Source organism: Sorex araneus, chromosome 4 (genome assembly GCF_027595985.1).
Source record: "Sorex araneus isolate mSorAra2 chromosome 4, mSorAra2.pri, whole genome shotgun sequence".
Classification (NCBI taxonomy): Eukaryota; Metazoa; Chordata; class Mammalia; order Eulipotyphla; family Soricidae; genus Sorex; species Sorex araneus.
This window is the reverse complement of record NC_073305.1, coordinates 195,753,114-195,779,539: the sequence shown is the minus strand read 5'-3', so window position 1 is coordinate 195,779,539 and position 26,426 is coordinate 195,753,114. Positions and strand designations below refer to the sequence as shown.

Genomic DNA, 26,426 nt, shown 5'->3' with positions numbered 1-26,426 from the left:
GGAAACGGCGGCTCCCCGGGGGGCGTGTGCCGGGGGCGGGGGGCGCGGAGGGGGGCGCCCCGCGAGGGCCGCCGGGCGTCCCCGGCCCCGCGCGTCCCGGCCCCCGCACGACGAGCGCCCGGGCCGGGTCCGCGGCCTCGTCCGCCCGAGGTGGGCTTCCCGGAGGCGGCGGCGGCGGGGCGCGCGGCGCGGGGACCCCGGCGGCCGGGCGCGGCGCGGGAGGGGGCGGCCGGGCGCGTCACGTGGTGCGAGGCGGGCAGCCATCTTGGTACAAACACAAACAGAGGCAGCGGCCGCCGCGGGAGCTGCCCCCGGCCCGCGCCCCGCGCCCGGACCCGCGCCCGGCCCGCGCCCCGCGGTAAGCGCCCCGCGCCCGCCCCGCGCCCGCGCGCCCGCCCCGCGCCGCCCGCGCCCCGCCGCGCCGCCGCCGCCGCCGCCGCGCCGCCCGCGCCCCCCGGCCCGCGCCCCCCTGAAGGGCACGACGTCCTCGAGGCCCGGCCGGCCGGCCCCGCGTCCAAGCAACGGCCGCAGCCCCCGCCGGGGACCCCCGCCCGCCAGCCGATCCCCGCCGGCCGCGGCCCTTCCGAGGGCGCCGGGCAGCCGCTGCCCCGGGCAGCCGCCCCGCGAGCCGCCCCCGGCGCCGGCCCAGCCCCGGGACCCCGCGCTCGCCCCGCCGCCCCCAGCATCCCGGCCGCCCGGCCCTGCAGACGTCGGCCGCGCGGGGGCCAAGTTCAAACTTGGCCGAGCCCCGGATTCGGCCCCGCCGGCCCCGGCCTGTCGTCCACCCCCGTCCCCCGCCCCGGTACTGGCCGCGCAGCTCAGGGAGGGGCTCCCCGGGGGTCGCGCCTGGGCTGCCGCCCCGCTGTGTCAGGCTCCCTCGAAGCGCCCCCCCCACTCCCACTACCGAGCGCGTCCACGGCCTGCAGGCGGCTGCCCCGCTGTCCGTCGCTGCCCCGTCGCCCCCTGGCTCACCCGCCTCAGGCGCGGGGCTTTGGCTTCTGCCCTCCCCCCCAGACCCCGGCCCGGGCCCTTCGCCTCTCCACCTCCCCCTTTTTGCAGCTGGTCTGGGAAAGTTGCTCCCTGGAGCCCTCGCCCCTCGCAACCCCCTCTCTGGCCCCACTTTTCTTTCTTATTAAACCCCAGTCTGGAGGGACCTGGGGAAGTTCACGTCCAGTGACCCAGGGAGGACCGTGTTCTCAGCCCTCTGGTGACCCCCCACGCCCCCCTCCCGGGTTTTCCCCGCTGTGTTTCTGAATCGTGCTGCTGGGAGAAGGGGCCCCGACTCATCCTCGCTTGTATGTCTGCAGGAGTTTGGGGGGTAGGACTAGCCCCCACTTGAGGGTGTAGGGGGGTGAGGGGTTGAAACTGTTTTTTGGAGGAGAAATCACCAAGTCTGCTTGCCCCTGCATCAGGAGGGGGGTCTTGTTGCTTATGTGCCCCTGTCTAGGCTTCTGAAATGAGGCTCTCTTTGGAACCCCGGGTCTGTGAGGAGCCCGTCTAGGCTTCTGACAGTGTTTGGGGGTCTCCGTTACCAGTCCCAACAGCTGCAGCCGCCTTGTTGCAGCTCCCGCTCAGGACTGGGCCAGAGGGTGAGGACAAGTGTGCAAGCGCTTTGCAAAAGCATCATCTGTCCTGCCGGCAGGCCAGCGGGTCCACTTGGTAGCTGACCAGCTCGGAGGCGGGCAGCCTTGCACCCTACTTAAAGCCTCTGAGTTCCCATGGGTTTGTTTGGAGAGGAGTGGGCGTTTGCTTTGCACATGGCCAACCAGGGTGCAATCCCAGGCACCCCAGATGGGCCACGAGCACCGCCAGGACTGATTCCTGAGTGCAGGGCCAGGAGTAAGCCCTGAACACTGCCGGGTGCGGCCATAAAGCAAAAACAAATCAAGCCTGTGAGTTCCAGCATCGTGAGGAGGAGGTGTGGGCTGGGGGCTGGCCAGTTGCTCCGATGTTGGGGAGTCTGGGGCTGGGCCCCTGTTCTGGGGACCTCTTCGTCAGAAGGCAGGTTGCTCCAAATTGGGCCTAGTTTTGGTGGTGAAAGGAGGAGAAAATGTTTCCTCTGTGCGCCTTGGGCCTGCTGCTGCCCACCTGAGAGGCCTTTCCAGCTGGGGGGGCATCCGGGAGCGGGGTGGGCTCCTCTCAGCTGGCAAGTGGGCAGAGGAACCAGTGCGGGAGTCCCCAGAGTCGTGGCCTGTGCCGCCCCGCTTGGTCTCAGCTCGTCTCAGGAAGGGGCCCAGCGTGGGCGTGGAGGGTGGAGGCCTGATGGCCAGGTCAGAGTGGCTGTCGTGTGGCTCATGTGTCGGGGGGCCCTCCAGCCCCGAGTTGGGGTTTTTGTGGGTTCTGGAGGGGTTCCCTTCAGCCGGGGTCTCTGTTCCTCTCCTGTACTCTGGGCAAACACCCCCAGTGTGGCACGGTCCAGCCCCAGCCGCTCCCCCACTGAGGTCGACCGCAGCTCCTGCCATGCCCCACACTGGTGGCCGTCCCTGCCAGCAGCTGGCCAGCGTGGCCATGGGCTTGGAGGGGGCCTGTGGACCAGTCTCAGTGCTGGTGTGGGGTACGGGGACCTGGCGTGGCCTCTGTGTGGCCTACGGCTCCAGCCCCTGGCGCGCCTTGGTGCTTGGAGGTTTGCCTGTCTCCAGCTGCCGTGCAAGCCGGGGTGTCCCCCAGGAGGGCCACGCCCTGACTGCCTGGCCTTTGGTTGTGCAGTGGCTCTGCTGCCCCGAGGATTGGTCACAGCCCGCCCGGGAGGTACTGGCCGCAGCGCGCAGCTCCGAGGACAGTGGCCTCGGCCCTCTGGGAGGGTGAGTCTCCACGGCGGCCTTTGGGGGCCTGCAAGATGGGGGCCCTTGAGGAGTGGATGGGAGGAGGGTCAGCGCAGTTGCTTTGGAGGGGGGACGGAAGTTGAGAGAGCACCTCCCCAAAGGTCTCTTGGGGGGCGTTGGGCCACACCCGGCTCAGGAGCTGTTTGTTCCTGGCTCTGTGCTCAGGAGTGACCCCTGGCAGTGACGCCATGCAGGGTGCCGAGGTCCGAACTGTGGTTGGCAAAGTGTGCGGCGGGCACCCCAATGTTGTCCTTCCTCACAACCCCCAGCGACGGGTCTTCAGGAGATAATTTACTGGTGGCGGAACGTGATCCGGAGCCACTTGGTGGTTTTGGTTAAAGCCGAGGGTTCTGTGGCACAAGGCTCATGCCCCAGGTGGGCCCAGCAAAGCCCTGTCTCCCAGGGTACCCCCTGGGCCCCTGTTTGAATCTGGATCACTCCAAGCAGAGGAATCGGCCCGGGGCTGTGAAGGCCCTTTTCATTTGGCACCCAGGGGCCCTTGATGGGGGCCGCAGGGGGACAGCGATGCACCCCACTGCTGGCCCCAAAGAGCCTCAGTGGACCCATGTCTGGCATGTCGTGTGGGGGCTGCCAGCCTCTGCGCTGTGCGCTCACGCCCCTTGCCTGGCTCGCCGGGCCTGCATCCTCGTCCTTCCTTCCAGAGCTGTGGAGTCCCGGTGCGCATGGGCATGTAGAAGGCTCCGGCCAGGCCTCCCCCAGCGCGCGGGAAGCCTCGAGCTCCCCCGGCCTGCCCTCCGCTCACAGCCGCCAGGGATGAGCTGCCCCCTGAGAGCCCCGTCCAGTGCTCCATAGGGGACAGACCGCGTCGCCCTCTGGTTCATGGTGAGCGCCTTCCCGGCCCGTCCTCCCTCGCTCGCGTCCTGCGCTTCCTGCTGCCGGACACAGTGACCGGGTGGGCTGGCCCTCACCAGCCCAGGTCAGTGTCCCACTCTGCACCCTGTCCCCAGCTTTGTGCAGCCCGGAGCTGCCGTGCTGAGCCAGTTCCTTCCCCTGGGGAATTTGCAGAGCGGGGTGCTGTGGGGGGCGGAGCGGGGGGACCCGCTGACCCCCCCTTCGTTCTCTCACTGCCTGTGAAGGATCGTCCCCAGATGTGAAGGTCCCTGCCAGGCTCCGCAGTGGTCAGACCGACACCTGGGTGCTTGGAGACCCTGGTTCCGTGGGCATCGGCCTCCTGCTTGTGGCCCCGGCTGCGAGTGAGTCTGGGGGTGGGAGCGGGGGGGCCCTGCAGCCTGGGGGGCCGCTCAGAGTGGGGCTCCTTCCCGCAGGTGGCGTCCTGTGCTGTGCTCTCGCCTCTGGGCGGCTCATGGTGGGCGTGGCCAGTTGGCTGGCATAGGTGAGTCCCGCGTGGACCATGTGGCCCCCCCAGCCCCCTGCCGGACGCAGGCCCCGGTGGCAGTTCTCTGGGTGCCCCGTCTCCATGGCCCAGTGTCCCCTTGTCGGCACAGGTGTTTGCTGCGTGGACGCCAGGCCCCCTCCTCTGCTCAGCCCCTCCGGCCCCCAGGACGCGCCCAGTTCCACGATGGCAGCCGAGACCCTCAACTTCGGGCCTGAGTGGTGAGTCTGGTGGGTCTGGGGGCAGGAAGGACGGGGACTGGGGACCCCGGCAGGGTCTCAGCGACCCTCTCCCCTCATGCCTTCCCTGCAGGCTGCGGGTCCTCTCTGGCGGCAGCGTGGCCTCGCCGCCACCGTCCCCTGCCATGCCCAAGTACAAGCTGGCCGACTACCGCTACGGCCGGGAGGAGATGCTGGCCCTCTATGTCAAGGAGAACAAGGTGGGCGCGGGCGGCGGGCGGCTGGGCTGGCGGGGTGGGGTGGGGGGCCTTGTGCTAACTCCCGCCCAGGTCCCCGAGGAGCTGCAGGACAAGGAGTTCTCTGCGGTGCTGCAGGAGGAGCCGCTGCGGCCTCTGGCGCTTGAGCCCCTGACAGAGGAGGAGCAGGTGGGGCGTGTTCCAAGGGGCGGGGGCTGGGGTGCGGGTGGGCGATCGCTCACGCCCCCTCCCTCCGCAGAGGAACTTCTCCCTGTCGGTGAACAGCGTGGCTGTGCTGAGGCTGATGGGCAAGGGGGCCGGGCCCCCGATGGGCAGCACCCCCCGGGGCAGGGCCAGCGCCCGGAGCCGAGGTAGCAGGGGGAGGGTGTGGCGGGTGGCTGGGTGGGGCCCGGGCCCGGCTGGACCCAAGGGTATCTCCCGTTTCCCAGGCCGTGGCCGCGGGGACAGCTGCTTCCTGCAGAGGAGCATCGAGGAGGGCGAGGGGGCCTTTGGCAGGAACCCCCGGGAGATCCAGCGCAGCCAGAGCTGGGATGACAGGTCGGCCGGGGCATGGGTGGGGCAGCATGTCGGGGCCGGCAGCCACGGAGCTGACCTCTGACCCACCGCTTCCTTCCTGCAGAGGCGAGAGAAGGTTTGAGAAGTCGACGCGGAGGGAAGGAGGTAGGAGCCGAGAAGGGCCCTCGAGGGGTGTAGGTCAGCGGGGCTGGGGCATGGGGGACAGGCCCCCCTCGTCCCTGCTGATGGTGCCCCCCTGTGCAGCTCGGTCCGGCTTTGAGGAGAGCGGGGCGGGCCCGCGGAAGGAGCACGCGCGCTCCGACAGCGAGAACTGGCGCTCCCTCCGCGACGAGCAGGACGCCGACGATGAGGGCCGCTGGCGGCTAGGGGCCACGCCCCGGCGCGACGCTGACCGCTGGCGCTCGGCCAGCCCTGGTGAGCAGGGGGTGCAGGGAGGGCTCCGTGGGCGGCACGGCCAATCCCGGGCCTGTTCTCCTTCCCCCTTTTCCCGTCCAGAGGGTGGTCCGCGCTCTGCTGGCTGGCGGGAACACGGGGACCGGCGTCGCAAGTTCGACTTCGACCTGCGAGGGGACCGAGGGGGCTGCGGCGACGAGGAGGGGCGGGGTGGGGGGGGCGCCCACCCACGGAGGTGCCGGGGGGCCGACGGCTTCGAGGACGACAAGGACGGGCTCCCCGAGTGGTGTCTGGATGACGGGGATGAGGAGATGGGCACCTTCGACGCCTCTGGGGCCTTCCTGCCTCTCAAGGTGCCAGGGGTGGGGTGGGGTCACCCCACTGGGTCCTGTCGCTCTTGCCTGACAGTCCCTTGACCCGCACCTCCCGGCCCACCCTGCCCCCCTGCAGAAGGGCCCCAAGGAGCCCATTCCCGAGGAGCAGGAGCTGGACTTCCAGGGGCTGGAGGAGGAGGAGGAGGAGCCCTCGGAGGGGCTGGAGGACGAGGGGGCTGAGGCAGGTGAGCCGCGGCAGAGGCTGGGGGGTGTCCTTCCCCCGCGCTCTGATGCTGAGAGGAGCTGGTGGGAGGTGCCATAATGAGCCAGCCTTGGAATGTACTAGAACACAGCCTGGGGCCTTGGGCTGGTGGGCAGAAGGACAGAGGAGACACATGCAGAGCAGCCAAGTGTAGGCCCAGAGAGGGTGTGCGGGGCCCAGACGGAGGGTGCGCACTGAAGGTGTCCCCGCACTGCAGGGCTGGAACCCGCTCGGGACTCCTCTCCCGCAAGGGGAAAGGCACTGAGCCCGCTGCCGTCGCAGGAGGAACAGCCCCGCTCACCATCCCCACTGCCTGCCTTAGGCCCACTCTGGGGGGCCCCTGGGGAAGGTGATGACGCTGTGGAGAAGGACATGCCAACGGCCGAAGGTGGGACCTGTTCCCGGGCCTGGCGGGACGGTGGCTTTCTCGGGCCGCTGGGGTTCGAGCTTGCAGTGAGGGTGGTGGGGCGCCGTGTTCCTCGTCTCTGCACCCGGGTCCACCTTCTTCCTGTTGCTCGTAGGAGACGATTCAAGGCGAGTACAGCTGAGCCCTGGAGTGGGTTCACCCCCGGGTCCCCCTGGAGACCTGGAAGATGACGAAGGCTTGAAGCATCTGCAGCAGGTAGGGCCTGGGGGAGCCCAGACCAGACCCTGGGCCACGGGGGGGACATGGCTCTCCTTCTGACCTGTGCCCCTGACCCGCCCTGTCCGCAGGAGGCGGAGAAGCTGGTGGCCTCTCTTCAGGACAGCTCCCTGGAGGAGGAGCAGTTCACGGCCGCCATGCAGGCCCAGGGCCTGCGCCACTCGGCGGCCGCCACTGCCCTGCCCCTCAGCCACGGCGCGGCCCGGAAGTGGTTCTACAAGGACCCGCAGGGGGAGATCCAAGGTACCTGTGGGAGGGGGATGCTCTCGGCACCGTCTCCTTGCTGGGCTGCGGCGTCTCTGACTGCAGCCCCCGTCCCCACCGGCGCAGGCCCCTTCACCACCCAGGAGATGGCCGAGTGGTTCCAGGCCGGCTACTTCTCCATGGCCCTGCTGGTGAAGCGCGGCTGTGACGAGGGCTTCCAGCCCCTGGGCGAGGTGATCAAGATGTGGGGCCGCGTGCCCTTTGCCCCAGGACCTTCGCCGCCCCCCCTGCTGGTGAGCAGCCCGCCCTGGGGGAGGAGGGGTGGGGAGGGGGTGCAGGGTGGACTGGGCAGAACCCTGGGGTGTGCCGGACCCCCCAGGGCAACCTGGACCAAGAGCGGCTGAAGAAGCAGCAGGAGCTGGCCACGGCCGCCTTGTACCAGCAGCTGCAGCACCAGCAGTTCCTGCAGCTGGTCAGCAGGTAGGAACCCTGAGGCCGCTGGGGGCGGGGGACACTGCTTCTGTGGCCGGCCCCCCAACACCTGTCTCCGCAGCCGCCAGCTCCCGCAGTGCGGGCTCCGGGAGAAGGCGCCTCTGGGGGACCTGACGCCTCCCCCACAGGTGGCTGCCTTCCTGCAGCAGCTCCAGGCGCTCAAACCCCCCAGGTGGGCCCTCGGGACGGGGCCGGGCGGGGAGACCCCCCAGGCCTGAAACAGTGGGTGCTAAGCTTCAGGGCATCTCCTCAGAGCCGGGGACCAGAACCTGCTCCCGAGCATGAACCGCTCCCTGTCGGTGCCGGATTCCAGCCCCCTCTGGGACTTACATACCTCAGCCTCGCCGCAGTCAGGTGGGTGTCGCCCAGCCGGGCTGCAGGGGCCCCCGGGAGCCCCTCCAGCAGCTGCCTCTGCTCCCGCAGGTGGCGAGGCCAGTCTTTGGGACATACCAGTTAACTCTTCGACTCAGGGTCCAATTCTGGAGCAGCTCCAGCTGCAGCTCAAAGTCAGTACCCTTCAGGGACAGGTGTGGAGGGGGGCTGGGCCGGGGTTGGGGCCTGAGTCCAGCCTGTGGCCTGGGCAGTTCCAGGAGCGCCGGGAGGTGGAGCTCAGGGTCAAGCGGGAGGAGGAGGAGCGGAAGCGGCGTGAGGAGAAACGGCGGCAGCAGCAGGAGGAGGATCTGCTCCGGCGCAAGCAGGTGGGTGTCGCGGGCCTGGGGGCATTGAGGGCCCGGGGACATCATGGCTTGGGGGTGCAGCCCACCTCACTGCCTCCATCTTGGGGTGCAGGTGCGGCAGCAGGAGCTCCTGCTGAAGCTGCTGCAGCAGCAGCAGGCGGCCCCCGTGCCCCCAGCGCCCAGCTCGCCGCCCCCGCTCTGGGCTGGTCTCACCAAGCAGGGCCTGTCGATGAAGACGCTTCTGGAACACAAGCAGCCCCCAGCCCGGGAGCCCACACGGGCCCCGGCCCCCAACCACCGCGCGGTGAGCAGGAGGACCCTCCAGTGGGGGGGGAGGGGTGTCTCAGCTGGGCCCAGGCTGCTGCCCCTTAGACACGCCTCTTCCACCGAGCGTCCTTAGGTTTGGGGGTGTCCCTGTGGGAGCCAGCCTGACGCCCTGCCATTTGTAGCAGCTCGGGGGCCTGGGCACCGCCCCCCTGAACCAGTGGGTGTCTGAGACCGGGCCGCTGTGGGGCGGGCCTGACAAGAGTGGAGGCGGCGGCCTGGGGCTCTGGGAGGACACGGTCAAGAGCGGCGGCGGGGGCCTGGCGCGCGGCCTGGGCCTGAAGAACAGCTGGAGCAGCCCCTCCCTCAGGTGGGTGTGACGGGCGCTGTGGGCAGGGGCCGGTCCCGCAGTGGGGTGCGGACACCCACACCCGCTGTCCCCTCAGCGACTCCTACAGCCACCTCTCGGGCCGGCCCGTGCGCAAGAAGACGGAGGAGGAGGAGAAGCTGCTGAAGCTGCTGCAGGGCATCCCCCGGCCGCAGGACGGCTTCACGCAGTGGTGCGAGCAGATGCTGCACACGCTGAGCGCCACGGGCAGCCTGGACGGTATGGCAGGGGCAGGGCAGGGGCAGGGGGCGCGGCCTGGACGGCCTGGACAGTATAGCGGGGCGGGGCAGGCGGCCTGTGGCTGGCTCCCCGTGGGCCCTGACTGCGCCCGCATGCCCACAGTGCCCATGGCTGTGGCGATCCTCAAGGAGGTGGAGTCCCCCTATGACGTCCATGACTACATCCGTTCCTGCCTGGGGGACACGCTGGAAGCCAAAGAATTTGCCAAACAGTTCCTGGAGCGGAGGGCCAAGCAGAAAGCCAGCCAGCAGCGGCAGCAGCAGCAGGTGGGTCCCTGCCCACCCCCCAAGGCCCCCCCCACCCCCAGCCCTCCTGAGTGCCTGTGCCCTGGCAGGAGGCCTGGCTGAGCAGTGGCCCCCTGCAGACGGCCTTTCCGACCAACCACAGCACCAAACTCGGCCCCGGTGAGGGCAGCAAGGCCAAGCGGCGGGCGCTCATGCTGCACTCGGACCCCAGTATCCTGGGTGAGTGGGGGGAGGGGTGGTGCAGGGGCGCCTGGCCCGGTGGGGGCGACGTTGCAACCGCCCTCCCGTTCCCAGGGTACTCCCTGCACGGACCTTCGGGTGAGATCGAGAGCGTGGACGACTACTGAGCGGCCCGACCCACCAGCTGGGCTGTGCGGGGAGGGGCCCTGCGCGAGGACTCGGGCCTGCCCGCAGGCGCCCTCGGAGTGCCGGGGACGCGGGGCCGGTCCCCAGCACTTGTTACAAACCACAGACGCACCTTAACTCACCCACCACGAGGCACTTTATAGAGGGGGGAGGGGTTTTCCTTTTTTTAAAATTTTTTATGTTAAACATCGAAGAAACGTTAGGAGATGGGAAATCTTTACAGCTCGGTTCCGAGCGCCCGCCCCCTCTGGGGGTAGTGGGGTGACCATGCAAGGCCCACAGAGGGATTTTTCTTTTTTGTTTTTTGTTTTTTTTTTTTTGACTTTTTCTGTTTTTTAAGAAAAAAAGAAAAATAATGAAAAAAATAAAGGTGAGGAGACAGAGCGCAGGACACTGTGGGGGGCAGTGGGGCGCGGCCCCGATGCACCACCCTCCCTGCCCCACAGGTGTGCAGGTGGGCCGTTGGGGTAACTGGAAGCTGGGGTGCCAGCAGTTTGCACAGCAAGGCCCCCTGCCCACCGGCCGGCCCCGCTGTGAACAGCCCCTGTCTTGCTGTGACTGGCAGGTGTCGAGGTGGGGGGGGGCTACAGGAGCCCCTGGGCTCTGCTGCTTTGGGGGGAAGTTGCACTAGCGGCTCCCCCAGTGGGGCCGGCGGGGCTGGCCTCCCCTCTGCGGCCACAGAAGGCCCCCTCCTCACCGCTGCCACGGGGGTCGGTCTGGGGGGGAAGCTGGATGCCCCAGACCCCTGCCTTGCCACATGAATGTATTCTTAGGGCTCCGCGCCCCCGCTGCGTTCCATCAACCTAGCTGGGGGCGCGGCGGCTCCTCGGGGTGGGGGCGCCCACACTGCACCCTTCCAGACTGGAGCTCCCGTGCAGGGGCGGGGAGGGTCTGTCGGAACAGGAGCCCCCACCTGCCGCTGCGGGGGTGCAGGGTGCAGGTCACGTGACTCCAGACTCCTCCATTGACCAAATGGATGCCCAGGCCCCCACCGCCCTGCTCACCGGGGGGGCTGCAGCAGTGCTGGGCCGGGCGGCAGCGGGCGGCCCTCTCCGTCCTCAAGTCGCCCCTGACCTCCGCCCAGCCCATCCCCCTGCATTTCTGCCGGTTCCCTGCCTGGGCCCCCCAAACTCCCTCCACCTCATCTGAGCGCAGCCTTGGGCAGGCCCCTGGGCTCTGCTGCTGCGGCCCTCCGTGAATGTACCCTCCTCCTGGCCCTGGGAAGCGGGGACGGCCCCCATTCCTTCCCTTCATCCCCAGAGAGATTTTTTTTTTTAATTTTTGCACCAAAGTGGCAACTGGGTCAGTATTTGGGGGATCAAGCTGGCCTCGGGGTGGAGGGGGCCCTCCACCTGCCTCTCCTGGTCTCAACAGTGTTAGTGTCCGTGAAAAGACAATTTTCTCTCTAAAGCAATAAGGGGGTGATGGGCCAGGGGGGGAATGTCTTGCTGCTGCTGGCCCCCAGCCCCCCTTCCTCGCACCAGTGTTCGGTGGCATTAGAGGTGTCGGGGGGCTCTTGTGACTGAATGTAACCGCCCCCGCCCCTGCCGCAGCCAATGCAGGGGAGGGGGGACCCTGCCCCGGCTCACCCTTCCCCTCCCCCGTCAGAGACTTTGAACTTCGCCTGGAGAGGCCTTAACCCTGTGAGGAAGTGTAGGGGACCCTCTCCCACCCATCCCCTTCTGAGAGTGCTCAATGTTTACAAGTCCCTGAGCGCCCCCGGCCCAGGGACTCAGACCCCTTCGCTGTCCTTTCCCGTCCTGCCCCCCACTGCCCCCCCACACACCTCATGTGACCCCTCCACCCTGCCCTGTAAATACTGCCCCCAATAAAACTCGGTGTGTGTTCGCCCCTCCTGCCTTCAGCCCTCTTTCTTTAGGGGGTGCGTGTGCGAGGGGGGATGAGTGAAGGCAGAAACCAGGTACAGAGTTTGAATTGGTTCCTTTATGGAAAAACTGAAAATATAATAAAAACGAAAATAAACCAGTTTTTAAAAAAGCCAGCCCCTGGAGTTCCTCCCTCGCGCCTCCGGCCCTCCAGAGAGGAGGCCCCGACCCAGGGTAGCCAGGGACCGGCTTCTGCCCGCCTCCCCATTGACCCCCCCTACATCTCCATGGTGGGGGCTTCGGGAGGAACCAAGCCTGGGTAGGGGAGCAGGCTGGGTGCTCCCGGCCCAAGCTCCCGGCCTGTAGTGTGGGCGTGGGCAGGGCCCCTCGTGGTCTGGGCCCTGTCTCAGGTGGGGTGGGGGGTGGGGCTGTTAGTTCCAGATCTTGAGGAAGGAGTCCCAGGACCCTGTGGCCACGGCCATGCCATCATCGGTGACCCCGAGGCAGCTCACACGGTTGTCGTGGCCAGCAAGGACGCCTGCAGGGAGGGAGAGGAGCCTCAGCACAGTGGGGGGAGGGGGTGTTGGCAGCGGGGCAGTGTTAGGGTGGACACTCACCTGCGCGGTCGCCCTTCATGGCATCCCAGATGTTGCAGTTGAAGTCGTCGTAGCCAGCCAGCAGGAGCCGGCCGCTGCGCGAGAAGGCGACGGAGGTGATGCCGCAGATGATGTTGTCGTGCGAGTACATGAGCAGCTCCTGGTCTGCCCGCAGGTCGAAGAGGCGGCACGTGGCGTCATCGGAGCCCGTGGTGAAGGCGTAGCCGTTGGGGAAGAACTGCGGGACAGGCGGGGGACTCAGGGGCGAGGCGTGGCTGGCCCGCCCGCCCCTCCGGCCCAGCACTTACGGCCACAGCATTGATGTCAGACTCGTGGCCGATGAAGGTCTGTCGGCACATGGAGTCCCGCACGTCCCACAGTTTGATGGAGGCATCACAGGCCCCCGACACGAACGTGCGGCCATCAGGGGCCAGGGATAGAGACATCACATCCCCGCTGTGTCCGGCAAAACCCACGGTCTGCTGGCCCGTCTCGATGTCCCACAGGGCACTGGGGTGGGACAGGAGAAGTCAGATAGCTGCAGCCCCGAGGGCCTCCCACAGCCCTGCCAGGGGGCGGGGTGGGCTACACTAGGGGCATTTTGTTCTGGATCCGGGAGACCACACCTGGCAGTCCTCAGGGCTCATTCCTGGCAGGGCTTGGGGGAACGTAAGGATGCTGGGCACGAAACCCAAGTGGGCCACCTGCGAGGGAAGCGCCTTGCCCTTGACGGTCTCGAAAGCCCCATGCTGACCACTGAGATGCCCTCCCACAGGAAGCCAAGACCTGGCAGGGCCTCACCAGGTGGTATCCCCAGAGCTGGTGATGATCTGGTTGTCGTCCAAGAACCGGCAGCAGGACAGATAGCCTGGAGGCAGGGACTGGTCAGCTGGACCCGGCTGCAGAAGCACAATGTCACCCCACCCCGTCCACCAGCGCCCACCCCTGGCTGGGCCCCTCACCAGTGTGGCCGGGCAGCTCCCGGCTGACCCTGACGTTGCCCTCGCGGGTCTTGAGGCTGTAGATGGAGCAGATGTTGTCCAGCCCCCCACAGGCCACAAAGTTCCCTGAGGGTGCGTAGGCACAGGTCATGACCCAGGAGGACCGCAGCGGGATGGCGTGGACCTGGGAGGAGAGTGGCCCCGGGGTGAGCCTGTGCCGGCTTCCCCGCCCCCCGCTGCCCGGCCCGGACCCAGCGCCCCTACTTTGTTGGTGGTGTAGCTGTCCCAGATGATGAGCTTCCCGTCCTGGGAGGCGCTGACCAGCAGCCTGCGGAGAAGCCAGGACAGGGTGAGGCCCAGAGGGCCCTCTACCGCCCCGCCGGGCAGCTCCGGGAGGTGCCTGCCGCGGTGCCCGGAGAGCAGTCACCTGACACAGCCCCACCACACACCCACCTTGAGTCTGTGCCCCAGTGCATGGCATAAATTTTTGCCAGGTGCCCGCGGAGGGTCCGGCGTGTCCTCATCTGGATTCTTCCCACTGGGTCCAGCCCAGCTGTGATCTGCAGAGGGAGCGAAACAGGCTGAGAGCAGCTGAGGGGGCAGGGCAGCGGGCCCCAACTAGGGCTGCTCCCCCACACCCCAGCCCAGCCAGGGTTGGCCCCTCACCTGGGTGAGTGTAGAATCCCCGCATGCTTTCCGGGCATCCTGGAAGAGATGCAGTCAGATAGGGGAGGTGATTCCAGGGGCAGGGGGTACCCCGGGGATGCCAGGAGAGATGAGGGTGCCACCCAGCGTTCCCTGCCCAGCCGCTAGCCCTGCCTGCGCCTCCCTGTCCACCCACCACCAGACCTCACCCGGATCTGGTTCCGGAGCTGCTCGGCCTCCTGTCTCAGCTGCTCCAGCTCACTCATGGCGCCGGGCCCGTGGGGCGGGCTTGGGGGCGGCTAGGGGCCGCCGGACAGGGGCTGGGGGAGGCAGCTCCTCGCCTCTGGCCCGAGGCCTGGGGGATACAGGGCTGACGTCAAGCCCAAGGCCACCGGGAAGGGGGAAGGCGGGGTGGAGGTAGGCGCAGCCCGGAAGGGGTGAGCTCCCGGGGAGGGGGAGGGGGTGTCCACGGGCTCCCAGCGAGGTGCCCAGGGCTGCCCAGGGCTCGCTGACTTCCCCAATCTCACTCCGGGGGCCCCCCCGGAAACGGGGCGGGAAGTGCAAGAGGAAGCACGGGGGAAACCCTCCCGCGGACAGCGCCCCGCGGCCCGCCAGGCGGGTCACCGCGGCAGGAACTGGGGGGTGGGGTGCTGAGGGCGGGGACAGTCCCTCCGAAAACAGCCCGGGGTCGGCCCGGCCCTGCATTGACACCGCCCAGCCAGCACCTCGCTGGAAACGGGGCGGCGCCTCTTTAAATTCCACCCCCCACGCCGCACACCCCCCACACACACCCCCAGCTTCCATGGGGCGGGGGACCTGAGGGGGAGGCTGGGTTGCTCCTGGGGTTGCCTAGGCAACCGTCACCCCGACTGAGAGCACCTCATTGGTGAAGGGCCCCCACCCTAGCCCCGTTGCCACGGCAACTGCATCCCGACAGAGACCTGTAGGGTGGGTGACCCCACCCCCGACCCCCGCACCCCCGCCCGGCGCTCCCCCCCCCCCCGCCCCTTCCTCCCCCAAACCGGCCGGGGGACCGTTGACAGGATCGGGGCAAAGCCGATTGAGCGCTAATCGGCTCGGGCCGGCTCACCCCGGATAATCCCCCGGCCGGCTGCGCCCCATTAGCCGCCCGCGGCGGGCGGAGGCGAGGCGGCCCTCGCGGTCATCAGGGCTCGGCAGGTCCCGCGTGGACACCTGTGCGCTCCGCCGCGCGCCTCGCCCGAGTCCGGGCCCTCTGCACATATGGGGGGGGGCCCGAGACTCCGCGCCCCCGCCCGCCCCGGGCACGGTCCCTCCCTCCCAGCTGCCGGAGGCAACGCTCCCCCCTCGCCCCCATCACCTGGCGGGGCCCTGGCCGCAGCCCCTGGACCGCGGGCGGCCAGCGGCCCGGGCCCCGAGAGGCCGGGGGCACCACCGCCTCCGCAGGCCCGGCGGGGCCCAGGGGACGGGCCGCGGAAGGGCCCGGATCTGGCGGCTGGACGGCGCGGCCCGGCCCTCCGGCCCCCGCGACCTCCATTTTGCCCCGAAGCGAGCGGGGCTGGGGGTGGAGACGGCACCGGGCCGGGGGCGCCCACGGGGGACGGGGGCGCGAGCCCCCAGCTGGCTCTCCAAGAAGGGGGACTAGGCAGCCCGGGCGGGACCCACGTCGGGAGCGGGGGGACCCCGGGCGGAGGGGGCGTCGTGGCCCGGCCCGCGGGAGGCCCGAGACACGGCGGAGCGGAGGGCCGTGCGCGGGGGGCGCCTCCGGGGCCGGCGGGAGGGCGGCGGCGGGGAAAGGGGGCGGGACGGGGCCTCGGGGAAGCCCCGCACTGAGCCCCCCGCCCAACCTCTCGGTTACCGCGAGGTACTGGGTGCTGGACAGGGGCGGGGGTCGCGGCCCACGACCCCCTGCGGTGCAGGGAACGCGTGCACTACGGGGGGCCTGAGGCCCCCAGTTCCCCTTCCGGGTTTGGGAGCGACGGGGCCAGAGGAAGGGAGGGGAGGTCCTGGGAGTTCCGTCGGCTCCCGCGAGGCCAGAGCCGACAGCCCGGAGGGAAGCGCGGTTCCCCCGGGGGCCGCGGGGCCGCGGGGGCAGGAGGACTCCTTTTGCCAGCGGAGGTACCTGTGGCGGCGGGACTCTGCGAGGGTCTCTCAGGCGCGCGGCCGGTCCTGTCTTCCTCCGCGGCGGAGGCGGCGGCGGCGGCGCGGATGGATTTCCTCACTCGCCCCAACGCCGCCGGCCAGCGCTGCTCCCCTGAGCGGAGGGATCCCGCCCGCCAGTGACGCGACGCCGCCGCCGCCGCCGCCGCCGCCGCCGCCGCGCCCAGGCTCGGCGGGGCGAGACCAAGGGCGCGGTGGGGGAGGCGCGTGGCCAGAGCCCGTCTGAGACGCTCAGCACGCCCCGTCCCCACAATGACGGCACTCTACGCTCTCTCGATGCCACTGGGCCCATATCTCTGTTTTGGCGTCCAAGAAAAAAAAACCAGACGCCCCCCAGGGCTATTTGAGGTGGTACAGGCCGGGGGGGGGGGCGGAAAACCCGCGCGGGGTCACGTGACCGCCCCTCCTGGATTGGGCGGCTCCAGACGGGGCCGGAAAGCCCGACGGCTGGTCCGGGCCTGGCCACGCCCCCGCGGGACCGCGCTGCGCTCGGGCGGTCCCGGCGGCGGGCGGAAAGAGCAGCTCTTCCGAAAAGTCCCCGAGCGCCGGAGCGGGACAGTGCGGGCCCCGGGGGCGCTTAATTAGGGGCCTCGGAAGCTCCCTCCGCTGCCCTCTGGGCTTTTGTAGAATTCCCTGCAGGACCGCCGAACGCTGTTTACAAGTCTTACTCCGTTGAGTTCCATATTTAATCCTCTGGACGGAACGATGCAATTTAGTGTGGTTACCCCCGCCCTTTTTTTTTTTTTTTGTATTTGGGGCTACACAGCCTGTGCTCAGGGATCGCGCCTACCGATGCTCGGGGGGGGGGCCCTATGAAGACCCCGTGATTGAACCAGTGTGGGCAAGCCCTGTGCAGCCCTAATGTGGCCCCCATTTATAGCAGTGGAAATAGATCCATAGGGATTGAGGTAAGAAGTGTTCGCCCCCTCCGTGAGCGCCTGTCGGGGTAGAGGCTCCGTCAAAAGGGAGTTGACAGGCGCTCCCAAATCGCCTTGATTCTAATGGCACCCTCAGGAAGTATGAAACTGCTTGGGGAAGTTGTAGTGCACGACAACTAGCCTTGGGAACTTGAGTCTTCAAACAGGTGTGTGTGTGTGTGTTTTGGGTTTTGTTTTTTTTTTTTTTTTTTTTTTTTTGCTTTTTGGGTCACACCTGGCAATGCACAGGGGTTACTCCTGGCTTTGCACTCAGGAATTACCCATGGTCATGCTCAGGGGACCATATGGGACGCTGGGATTTGAACCCGGGTCGGCCGCGTGCAAGGCAAACGCCCTACCAGCTGTGCTATCTCTCCAGCCCCTGGTTTTTTTTTTTAATGCAACTCCTGAAAGTTTCATTATTTAAGTCAGGCAGCATGAAGAGCAGACACACATTTTTTTCCATCTACTATATTCAGCAAGCAGCTGGGAAGAGTGGGTCCAGTGTGTATGGGGTGAAGTCTGTTGATTAGCCACTAATGTCTGAGGAAGGAGGCCTCTGGGGTCATCTGGCCTCTGACATTTTCATTCTGTAGGCCTCTATTTCTTTATGGGCTCCTGGGTTTCATGGGTATTGTTGTACATGTGCTTCCTCTCATCAATCTGCGTGACCTCCTTGCCATGAAGGTGGGCCTCCTCAACCCTCTACCTTCAGTTTTTCACATTTCTTTTCTTCATCATCACGTATGAACTGCTCTTTCTATGCTGCTGCTGCTGCTGCGTCTTTTTCTCTTCTTTTAGTTTTTCCTGATGATTCTCCATAAGGGTTTGAAGTGTTTTTTTTTTTTACTGATTCTTCTCCAGTTGCAAAATTTAGAATACATTCCTCTGAATTGGCCACCTCCTTCCCAGCCTCTCCGGTACAGTAGGAATACTTGAAAAAGGAGTGACAGGGGCTGGAGAGATAGTACATAGGTTAGGGCATTTGCCTTTCATGTGGCTGACCTGGGTTTGATCTCTAGCATCCCATATGGTTCCCCCTCCACCCTCCCAGTACTGCCTGGAGTAATTACTGAGTGCAGAGCCAGGAGTAAGCCCTGAGCATTGCGGCATATGACCCAAAAAGCCAAAAAAAAAAAAAAACAAAACTCAAAGGAGTGACAACACTTGTATCCCATCAGCCATCTTTCCAGCAAGATCCCCAAATCTGAGTGTGATTGTGGATCTACACACCCTCTTCACATTTGGAGCAGCCAACAGCCTGCGCCTACCCTTTGATGGTGTTGTGTATCTTGAGTATTCTGCGTAGTCTTAACGTAAGAGCAGTTCAGCTGAGGGCCATCCTGGTGTTCTTGACCACCGTACTTTTCTAAGATGCTTTCTGCTGTTCTTCAAAGTCTTCTGTTTTGACTCTAAAGGACTTACACAACAGTTCTATTTCCCCAGGATCAGCTTGTCTATGCACTTGTGACCCTCTGGCACAGGCTTCCCAAGTGAACAACTGTCTGAGCCATTGAAATGGCATCACTCTTGCATCTCACGAAGCAGTCGCCTGTGTAGATCACTTTACCTGGAGTCTTTCCTGTGGTGGCGCAGGGATTCTCTCTCATTGCTCTGGTTTTGGGATCATAGTAGGCAGAATCGATCTAAATTCTGCAATATCTTCTCAAATCCTAATATTCAGGACAGTGATCCGTCTTGGAATCAAAGTTCTGTCCAGGCATGTCAGTGTCATTTGCACATTTCTCTTCATCCTCACCCTTACTGTTAGGATCCTTTTCCGCCTGAGCATGGTTCCTTTTCTCCCCACTGGTGTTTTGGAGAATTAAAAATTCCACTAACTGGGGCTGGAGCAATAGCACAGCAGGTAGGGCATTTGCCTTGCACGCGGCCGACCCAGGTTCGATTCCCAGCATCCCATATGGTCCCCTGAGCACCGCCAGGAGTAATTCCTGAGTGCAAAGCCAGGAGTAACCCCTGAGCATCGCCGGGTGTGACCCAAAAAGAAAAAAAAAATTCCACTAACTTTCCCAAGGCTAATTCTTCTTGGAGTTTCTGATTTTTCAGTGTTCACGTCACCAGATCCACCCACTTTGGCATATTCTTCCACAATTTTCATGTGTTCCTCCAGTTTGTAGCCATCCCACCGAACCCGCGGTCCATCATCATCAAACATCAGGCTAAACATGTTCATCTGGAGCTATATTAGTCCCTGTAAATTTTGCTCCAACTCACCTCAGTCTCTCAATCTATCAAAGCAGGGTTATGTGTGTGTGTGTGTTTGTGTGTGTGTGTGTGTGTGTGATGGCCCCACAATTTTTATATTCTTCACTGCAGTATATGGTAGTTATGGACTTCTCTTTATACCCCTCTTGTATCATTCTCCAGATGACTATGCTGCTTCTGTTTCTTTGGTTATGGTCTCTGTTGCTTTAAAATGGGTCTTTTTGATGGATCAATGTACCATGACACCAAAGATACAGACTAAGTAGCATGAGGATTGATGTCTCTTCCTTCTTCATCAGCTTCTGCAGGAGCACTGCCCAGTTCCTGTTGTTCTTCCAGCTCCTTCTTTCTCCAGTCCTCTCTAGTCATTTTCTTCGATTCCTCCAAACTCATTTCTTTAGATCCTGACAGTGGAGCCACAGCAGTGGCTGCCATGGTAACGTGACCTCCTCGTCTCGCTGCAGGTGACTGGAAAACAGTAGCAGAGAGAAACAAATCCAATGCACACTATTTACTTCCAGGTTCTGCCCTCCACCAAAAAAGCATCAAAAACAGGGTGGGAATAGAGATCTGCATGCCAGTACATGCCTTGAAGTCCATAAGTTGGATCCCTGGCAAAGCAAAATAGTATCAACAAAGGCCTCTTTATTTAGCCTCTGTGAAAGGCATCAGAGTAGATCTCAACACAATTTTTTGATGGGGGAGGGGTGGGTTTCTTCTTAGTTATGCACAGCCCATTTAACTGGACTTAGCAATTTAATAATAATACATCAACAAAGATAATTTAATAGTGTATAAGCAGATATAAATTGGATGCTATAATTTAGCAGGGGACTGGAGCAATAGCGCAGCGGGTAGGGCGTTTGCCTTGCACACGGCCAACCCAGGTTCAATTCCTCCATCCCTCTAGGAGAGCCCGGCAAGCTGCCGAGAGTATCTCGCCTGCACAGCAGAGCCTGGCAAGCTACCCATGGCATATTCTATATGCCAAAAACAGTAACAAGCCTCACAATGGAGACGTTACTGGTGCCCACTTGAGCAAATCGATGAACAAGGGAGGATGGGAGGATCATGCTACAGTTTAGCAGGGGACTTACCTTTTTTTTTTTTTTTTTTTTGATCACACCCTGAGATGCTCAGGGGTTAAGTCCTGACTCTGCACTCAGGAATTACTCCTGGAGGTGCTCGAGGGACCGTAGGGGATGGCAGGGATGGCGGTGATTGAACTCAAGTCGGCTGCATGAAAGGCAAACACCCTACTCACTGTGCTATCACTCTGGCCCCACTTATCATTTTCTTCAATTTCCTCCATCAACAGAGGTTCAGTGACTTCCCTAAAGGCACTTTAAATTAGCAACCTAGTACTAGAACCCAGTTTTGTAATCTCTCTAGGGCATCCGACATTACATCCTCTCCTGTTGATTCTGTGCTAGAATGTTCCCTGTTTCAGCACATTCCCCAAGTAGCTACCACTTTGTATCAGGCACCGTGGAAACACTGAGGCTGCAGCCTGGCACCCGTCAAGGGAGCTTCCCCTCCGCAGAGTCAGAGACGATGGTTGAAAGAGTGATTATAGTGGTGGCCAGAGGGGCCATCTACGGGCATGCCACTGTTGGGAGGTGAAACACCAGAGTGGGGAGGAAGCTCAAGGGTTTGAAGCCAGATGTCTCCATGGGCGGTGCCAGGAAGAAGGTAGCGGCAGCAGATCTGGGTTCGAGCAGAAGAGCCTGGTTTGGGAATGGAGACTTGAGAGAGACATTGGAGCAGATGAAGCAGAGCAAGGTGCCGGCCAAAGACAAGATGGAGCGATAGTACAGCGGGTAGGGTGTTTGCCTTGCACACGGCCGACCAGGGTTCGATTCCTAGCACCCCATATATTCCCCCAGCACCACCAGAAGTAATTCCTGAGTGCAGAGCCAGGAGTAACCCCTGAGAATTGCAGGGTGTGACCCAAAAAGAAGAAAAGAAAAGACAAGATGGCCCAAGACCAAGCCTCGAGGAGCTAACTCCAATCTCAGAGGTCAGGGAGTAAACAACTGCCAGAGGGGATCCAGAGAACTAAGAAGGAAACTCGGGAGGTGGGCGGTGGCAAGGAAGCCGTGTTCTAAACAAGGAATGCAGGGCTGGAATTATAGTACAGCAGGGAGGGCCTTTACCTTGTACATGGCCGGCCAGGGGTCCATCCCTGGCATCTCATAGGGCCTCCCTGAGCATTCACGAAATCACGAAATCCTGTTGATCGTCGAGTTGCTGGAGCGGTCTCAGTAACCTCTACATTCGTCCTATCCCTGAGATTTTAGAAGCCTCTCTCTTCTCGGCCTTCCCAATGATGCCACGTTGGAGGCTCTTTCAGGGTCAGGAGAATAAGATTCAGCTGGTTACTGGCTTTGGCATATGGATATGCCATGGGAAGCTTGCGAGGCTGTCCCATGTGGGCAGGAAGCTCTCAGTAGCTTGCTAGTTTCTCCCAGAGGGAGAAGTAGCTTATAAGCACTTCTGAGAGCTTGCTTTTAAGTCTCTGGATGTTGGCCGTTGATGGGATTACACACACCTGGGTTCCTCAGCCGGTATCTTCATGAGCGAGGCTTGTCCGAATGTGTGGAGAGGGGCCTTGAGCATGGCTGTGGCTAGGATCCGGTGGTCTTTGGCCGCCGGGAGCTCTGCCGGGGTGGGGAGGGAAGCTGGAGCCCATCCCCTCCGAGGGGCCCCAGGGAAGACAGCCAGGCATGCAGGCAAGAGACTCTCTGCCTCCCCATTGCCAGGAGTAATTCCTGAGAGCAGAGCCAGGAGTAAGCCCTTAGCATTGCCGGGTGTGACCCAGAACAAGAAAAAAAAACCAATGTTAAAATGTTAAGATGAAGCAAGGCATAGGGCCAGAGTGATAATGCAGAGTGGGTAAGGCACTGCCCACACCTGGCTTAGGTTCAACCCCATATGGCGGTCCCCCACCAGGAGTGACCCCTGAGCACAGAGGCAGGAATAAGCCCTGCGAACCACCAGATGTGGCCCCTAAGAAATAAGGAACAAGACCCAGCTGGGAAGAGCATGTCTGGCTGAATGACATGGAGGCCTCAGTGCATCTGCAATGATTGAAATTCTGCTTACAATGGGCCAAGGGTGAGTGAGAGATGAGAAAGTGGAATGACCAAAGTGGCGAAGGCTGGAGACACTTGTCTTGGAGGGAGGTGCAGAAAAGCGACCATCAGCCACCAGCCAACAACCACTAGCCACCCAATGGCTTCTCACTCCCTCATTCCCCAAAGTCCAAGGCTGGCCATCCACTCAAGGTCTCACCCAGGGACTCACAGAGGAGAATGTAGAATCAAGATTTTTTTTTCTTTTTGGGTCACACCCAGTGACGCTCAGGGGGTTACTCCTGGCTCTGCACTCAGGAATTGCTCCTGGCAGTGCTCAGGGGACCATATGGGATGCTGGAAATCGAACCTGAGTTGGCCAAGTGCAAGGCAAACACCTCCCCGCTGTACTATCACTCCAGCTCCAATATTTGGGTTTTAATTAGAGCTACTGGAGTTTGTTTAGTGACATCATTGGTGGGGGGGAGGGGTTGGGGGGGGAGGGGAGGGAGGGAGGAAGAAGTGGGCGAAAGCAAAGTCGCTATGGCCAGACAGCCATCTGGAGGACATCTGGAGCACATCCTTTTCCCCTGCTCTTTCTCCACCTTCTCCTTCATCTCCTCCTCAGGATCCTGCTTCAGCCTCCTCTTCTTCCTTGCTGCCTTCTTTATTGGTGACTTATCCACAGCTATGACTCAACTTAGTATTGCCCTTGACTCTCCAAGCTATACCTCAGTGTGCCTCTTCCCATGTACAGGCCCAGTACAGGTCGATGCAATGGCTGGAAATCTCTGTCGGGCTGCTTGTGCCTGGGTCAGCAGGCCTGCTCAGAGCAGAATACAAGGTCCCAAGCCGGTTTCAGGCACGTCATGTTGAGATTAGTACCAGGAATGGTAGGGTGGGAATATTGGCACCTTGGCAGTTGGCAGACAGGTCAGGCCAGCGCTGCCCTCCACAGAGAATTGCTGTTAAAACATTGACTGTTAATGGGGCTGGAGAGCTAATACAACAGGAAGGGCACTTGCCTTGCATGCAGCTCACCTAGAATGGATCCCTGGCATCATATATGGTCTTTCAAGCCCCATGAGGCATGAGCCCTGAGCCCAGAGCCAGGAGTAAGCCCTGAGCATCACTGGGCATGGCCCTCAAACCAAAAACAAGAATGATACCATTAAACTAGTGCCCACAGATGTCTCACACTCCACATACACCAACAAAACGAATCCTCTCCTGCCCTCCTCTACCTCTCCTTGGACCCTCTTGGCCCAGCCAATAGCTACCAGCTATCCACTGACTTCTCACTCTCTTATTCCCTACAGTCCAAGGATAATCACGAGGCAAGGTATCACCCAAGCTGCTAGATATAGTTCTCCAAAATGCAATGGCTTGAATGATGACCTCCCCAGAAAATCCAGGTCTGTGGAAGCATCTCTGGCTCCCTCAGCATGTACTTCCCATCTCGATACTTTCCCGGTACTGCATCAGCACATCTGAATCTCATCCAGAGAGAAAGAGAGGAGAGGGGTGAGATGTACCAGTTTCTTCCTGTTTATGAACATCACTAACATCTGTCTAAAAGCGGGTCAATGGGGCTGGAGCAATAGCTCAGCGGGTAGGGCGTTTGCCTTGCACACGGCCGACCCAGGTTCGATCCCCAGCATTCCATATGGTCCCCTGAGCACTGCCAGGAGTAACCTCTGTGCATCACCGGGTGTGACCCAAAATGAAAAAATTAAAAATAAATTAAAATGATAATAAAAAAATAAAAGCGGGTCAAGGTCAAGGAAGGCTAGGAGATATGTCCTATAGCCATGTGCCCAGGTGAAACATTAAGAAGGGGGTGGTGGGCACGAGTGCCAGGCAGTCTCAATCACTGATGAATACGCCTTAGGGATGGCTGCCTCTAAATCTGGCTGACACTCATCCTTTCTACCGTATGCCCTGCTATCCCCTAGTTTTTCTTTCTTGACTTGAAGAAAATCAACCTCCCAAACAGCTGGCTGGAGGTAGCTTTCCACAAGGCAAATTGGATCATAAAACTTTGCTCCTGGAAACCAGGCAGTTCCCCACTGATTCCACGGGAAGAGTCCAGTTCTTTGCACGACAAAGTCTGTGTCCTCTTTCACCCTCAACTCTGCTAGAACTCAGTCTTTTTCTCAGGCTTAACTAGAGCCTGGCTGACGCCGGCATTGCCGGCTCCATCACTAAAGCTGCCGTTAGTGCTCAGGTTTGGCTAAACGGAATGTGGGCCTGGAAAGTGAGAACGTCCTGATAACTTTATTGAATTGATTCAATTCATTGATTAACTGTCAGTCTTTCTGAACAGACTCTCTAATCTCCAGATGAAGCTTTTGTTTATTTATTTCTGCAGGGGCAGCAGGGATCTGTTGGGGCCATGCCTGGAAGGACCCAGGGGCTCCTCCAGCTCAGGGGTCATCCCCAGCAGTGCTCAAGGGACTGTGGTAGCAAGGGTGAAATCCACATTTCCCGCAAGGAGTTCAAAGGTGTTCAACCCTCTGAACCCTACAGAGTGAAACTCTGTTGTTGTTTTGGGGTCACACACACCTGTGCTCAGGACTTACTCCCGGCTCTGGACACAAGGGTCGCTTCTGGTGGTATTATGGGGATCATATGAAGCATCTTGCCCACTATTCCTCCAGTCCCCCCACTTGGAATTTATTAAGTGATAAAATGCTGTTCTTTTTTTTGGGGGGAGGTGCTATATTCAGCATCTCAGGAGTTACTCCCGGCTCTGCACTCAGGAATTATTCATGGTGAGGCTCAGGGGACCATATGGGATGCTGCGAATCGAACCCAGGTCAGCCGTGTGCAAGGCAAACGTCCTACCCACTGTGCTATTGCTCCAGCCCCGGCCTTTACTATTCTTAAGATGTCCCGTCGTGTGTGTGTGTGTGTGTGTGTGTATGGTGGGAGGGAGGTGGGGAGGGGAACGAAGAGTCGGCAGATGAAGTAAGGTGCTTACTTGTTAGGCAGCAGACCCGGGTTTGGTCCCCAACATCCCATATAGTCCCCTGAGCATCCGCAGAAGTGATTCCTGAGTGCAGAGCCAGGATGAACCTCTGACCATTGCCAGGTGTGGACTCAAAACAAAACAAAACAAAAGATGTCCCTTGGGGGCTGGAGAGCCAGCACAGGGGAAGGTGTTGCCCTTCTTGCAGTTAACCCCGGTTCAATCCTATCCTTTAGTACCTTTGAATAAACCAGGGACCCAAGTTCTCTGTGTTCCAGACAATGAACTGAACTGAACCTGAGGAGGGGGTCATGGGAAAATGTCATGCACAGCCAGTTAGCAATCCAGGGCTGGTGATGCCTGAGGAACAGGTCACAGGAACGCCCCATTGACAATTGGGCCAGGGCCAGCCTGGATGAGGAACTGGGGTCTGAGGTGGACAGCGGGCTTGGGCCAGTGTCTTTTCTCACAGAACCTGATGCTCAGCCCCAGAAGAGGGTGGCTGAGTTGAGCTGTATTCTCAACACCTGCCGTTGTCTTGGAATCACTTGTCGGAGGGTCTCTCTCTCTCTCTCTTACACACACACACTCACACACACAGGAATGGGGCTCGGGATACCAAATTTACCCACCTGGTTCACCAGCCAGTCCCCATCTGAACTCGCAGTTCATGGACTGGAGCCATAGGACAGCGGAGAGGGCACCTACCCTCCAGATGGCTGATCTAGGTTCCGTCCCCAGTATCCCATATGGTCCGCAGCTCCACCAGGAGGGATCTCTGAGCTCAGAGCCAGGAGTAACCCCTGAGCACTACCAGGTGTGCCCCCAAAAACCAACCAAGTAACAAATCCAGCATACTCTCACCTTTTTCTGACTATTTTTTTGTGTGGGCGGGAACAACACCTGCCGTCCTACAGATTGGGACAGTCAAGCCTGAAGAGCGACAGCCTGTCACCAGGTTGACAACAGCTGTGAATTCTAGTCCATCTCTGCCCTGGTCAGGCGTGTACCCTGGATGCAGCACCACCTCCATGGGGGGACCTTGACCTGATGTGACGCCTGCAGTCCAGAGGTGTGTGGTTTCTCCCAGCCAAGGCCATTTCTGGATCTGAAACCCACGGGGTGGAGGAGGGTGGGAGGAGCGAGCGAGGGAAACTTGGAGTGGAAGTGAAACGACATCACAAAATGTCAAGAGGGAGAAAGAGGAGTGAAGACAGTACAGGGAGGAAGGCAACAGCCTTATATCCTGAGGAACCTGAGCCACCACCTATGGCCCCTACCCCTGAGATGAACAGAGCCAGAAATAGCCCTGGAGCATATCTGGATGTGGCAAAGAGGAGAGAGGTAAACCCAGGGATAGATTCAACTCGCTCTTCAGTATTTCCATCCTCAACCCAATTTCACAGGCATCCAGCATCTACAAGTTCCTTCAGTCCAGTGGGCCAGTGCCTGACCCCGGACGCCTGAGGAATATC

General features: G+C 61.9%; 2 protein-coding genes and 1 pseudogene across 5 annotated transcripts; 1 reads left to right on the top strand and 2 right to left on the bottom strand.

Annotated features, from left to right (window-relative positions):
• Nucleotides 1-212: 212 nt before the first annotated feature.
• GIGYF1 (GRB10 interacting GYF protein 1) lies at nt 213-9,737 on the top strand. 4 transcript variants are annotated; one of them, XM_055134308.1, is made up of 29 exons: nt 213-358; nt 2,707-2,801; nt 3,485-3,665; nt 3,920-4,036; nt 4,109-4,176; nt 4,289-4,397; nt 4,489-4,615; nt 4,685-4,780; nt 4,851-4,962; nt 5,041-5,149; nt 5,232-5,272; nt 5,372-5,542; nt 5,624-5,874; nt 5,972-6,080; nt 6,315-6,485; nt 6,619-6,719; nt 6,812-6,983; nt 7,071-7,237; nt 7,324-7,424; nt 7,498-7,608; nt 7,690-7,790; nt 7,860-7,942; nt 8,021-8,134; nt 8,226-8,417; nt 8,563-8,747; nt 8,824-8,984; nt 9,108-9,271; nt 9,340-9,469; nt 9,545-9,737. In XM_055134308.1, the coding sequence occupies exons 6-29, from the start codon at nt 4,363-4,365 to the stop codon at nt 9,595-9,597; spliced, it is 3,057 nt and encodes a 1,018-aa protein (XP_054990283.1). In that variant the 5' UTR covers nt 213-358; nt 2,707-2,801; nt 3,485-3,665; nt 3,920-4,036; nt 4,109-4,176; nt 4,289-4,362; the 3' UTR covers nt 9,598-9,737. The 4 variants fall into 4 exon arrangements, with proteins under 4 accessions (XP_054990283.1, XP_054990281.1, XP_054990282.1 ...); XM_055134306.1 differs by having other exon boundaries at nt 5,232-5,542; nt 8,566-8,747; XM_055134307.1 differs by having other exon boundaries at nt 5,232-5,542; nt 9,343-9,469.
• Nucleotides 9,738-11,540: 1,803 nt separating this feature from the next.
• GNB2 (G protein subunit beta 2) lies at nt 11,541-15,894 on the bottom strand. The gene is made up of 10 exons (XM_004617308.2): nt 15,726-15,894; nt 13,834-13,979; nt 13,646-13,684; nt 13,433-13,539; nt 13,244-13,307; nt 13,001-13,163; nt 12,840-12,906; nt 12,347-12,548; nt 12,060-12,276; nt 11,541-11,980 (listed from the first exon to the last, which is right to left on the bottom strand). Exons 2-10 carry the CDS (start codon nt 13,888-13,890, stop codon nt 11,874-11,876), a joined length of 1,023 nt encoding a protein of 340 aa, XP_004617365.1. The 5' UTR covers nt 13,891-13,979; nt 15,726-15,894; the 3' UTR covers nt 11,541-11,873.
• Nucleotides 15,895-17,280: 1,386 nt separating this feature from the next.
• LOC101547000 (pre-mRNA-splicing factor SLU7-like) lies at nt 17,281-25,984 on the bottom strand (annotated as a pseudogene).
• Between the last annotated feature and the right edge of the window lie 442 nt (nt 25,985-26,426).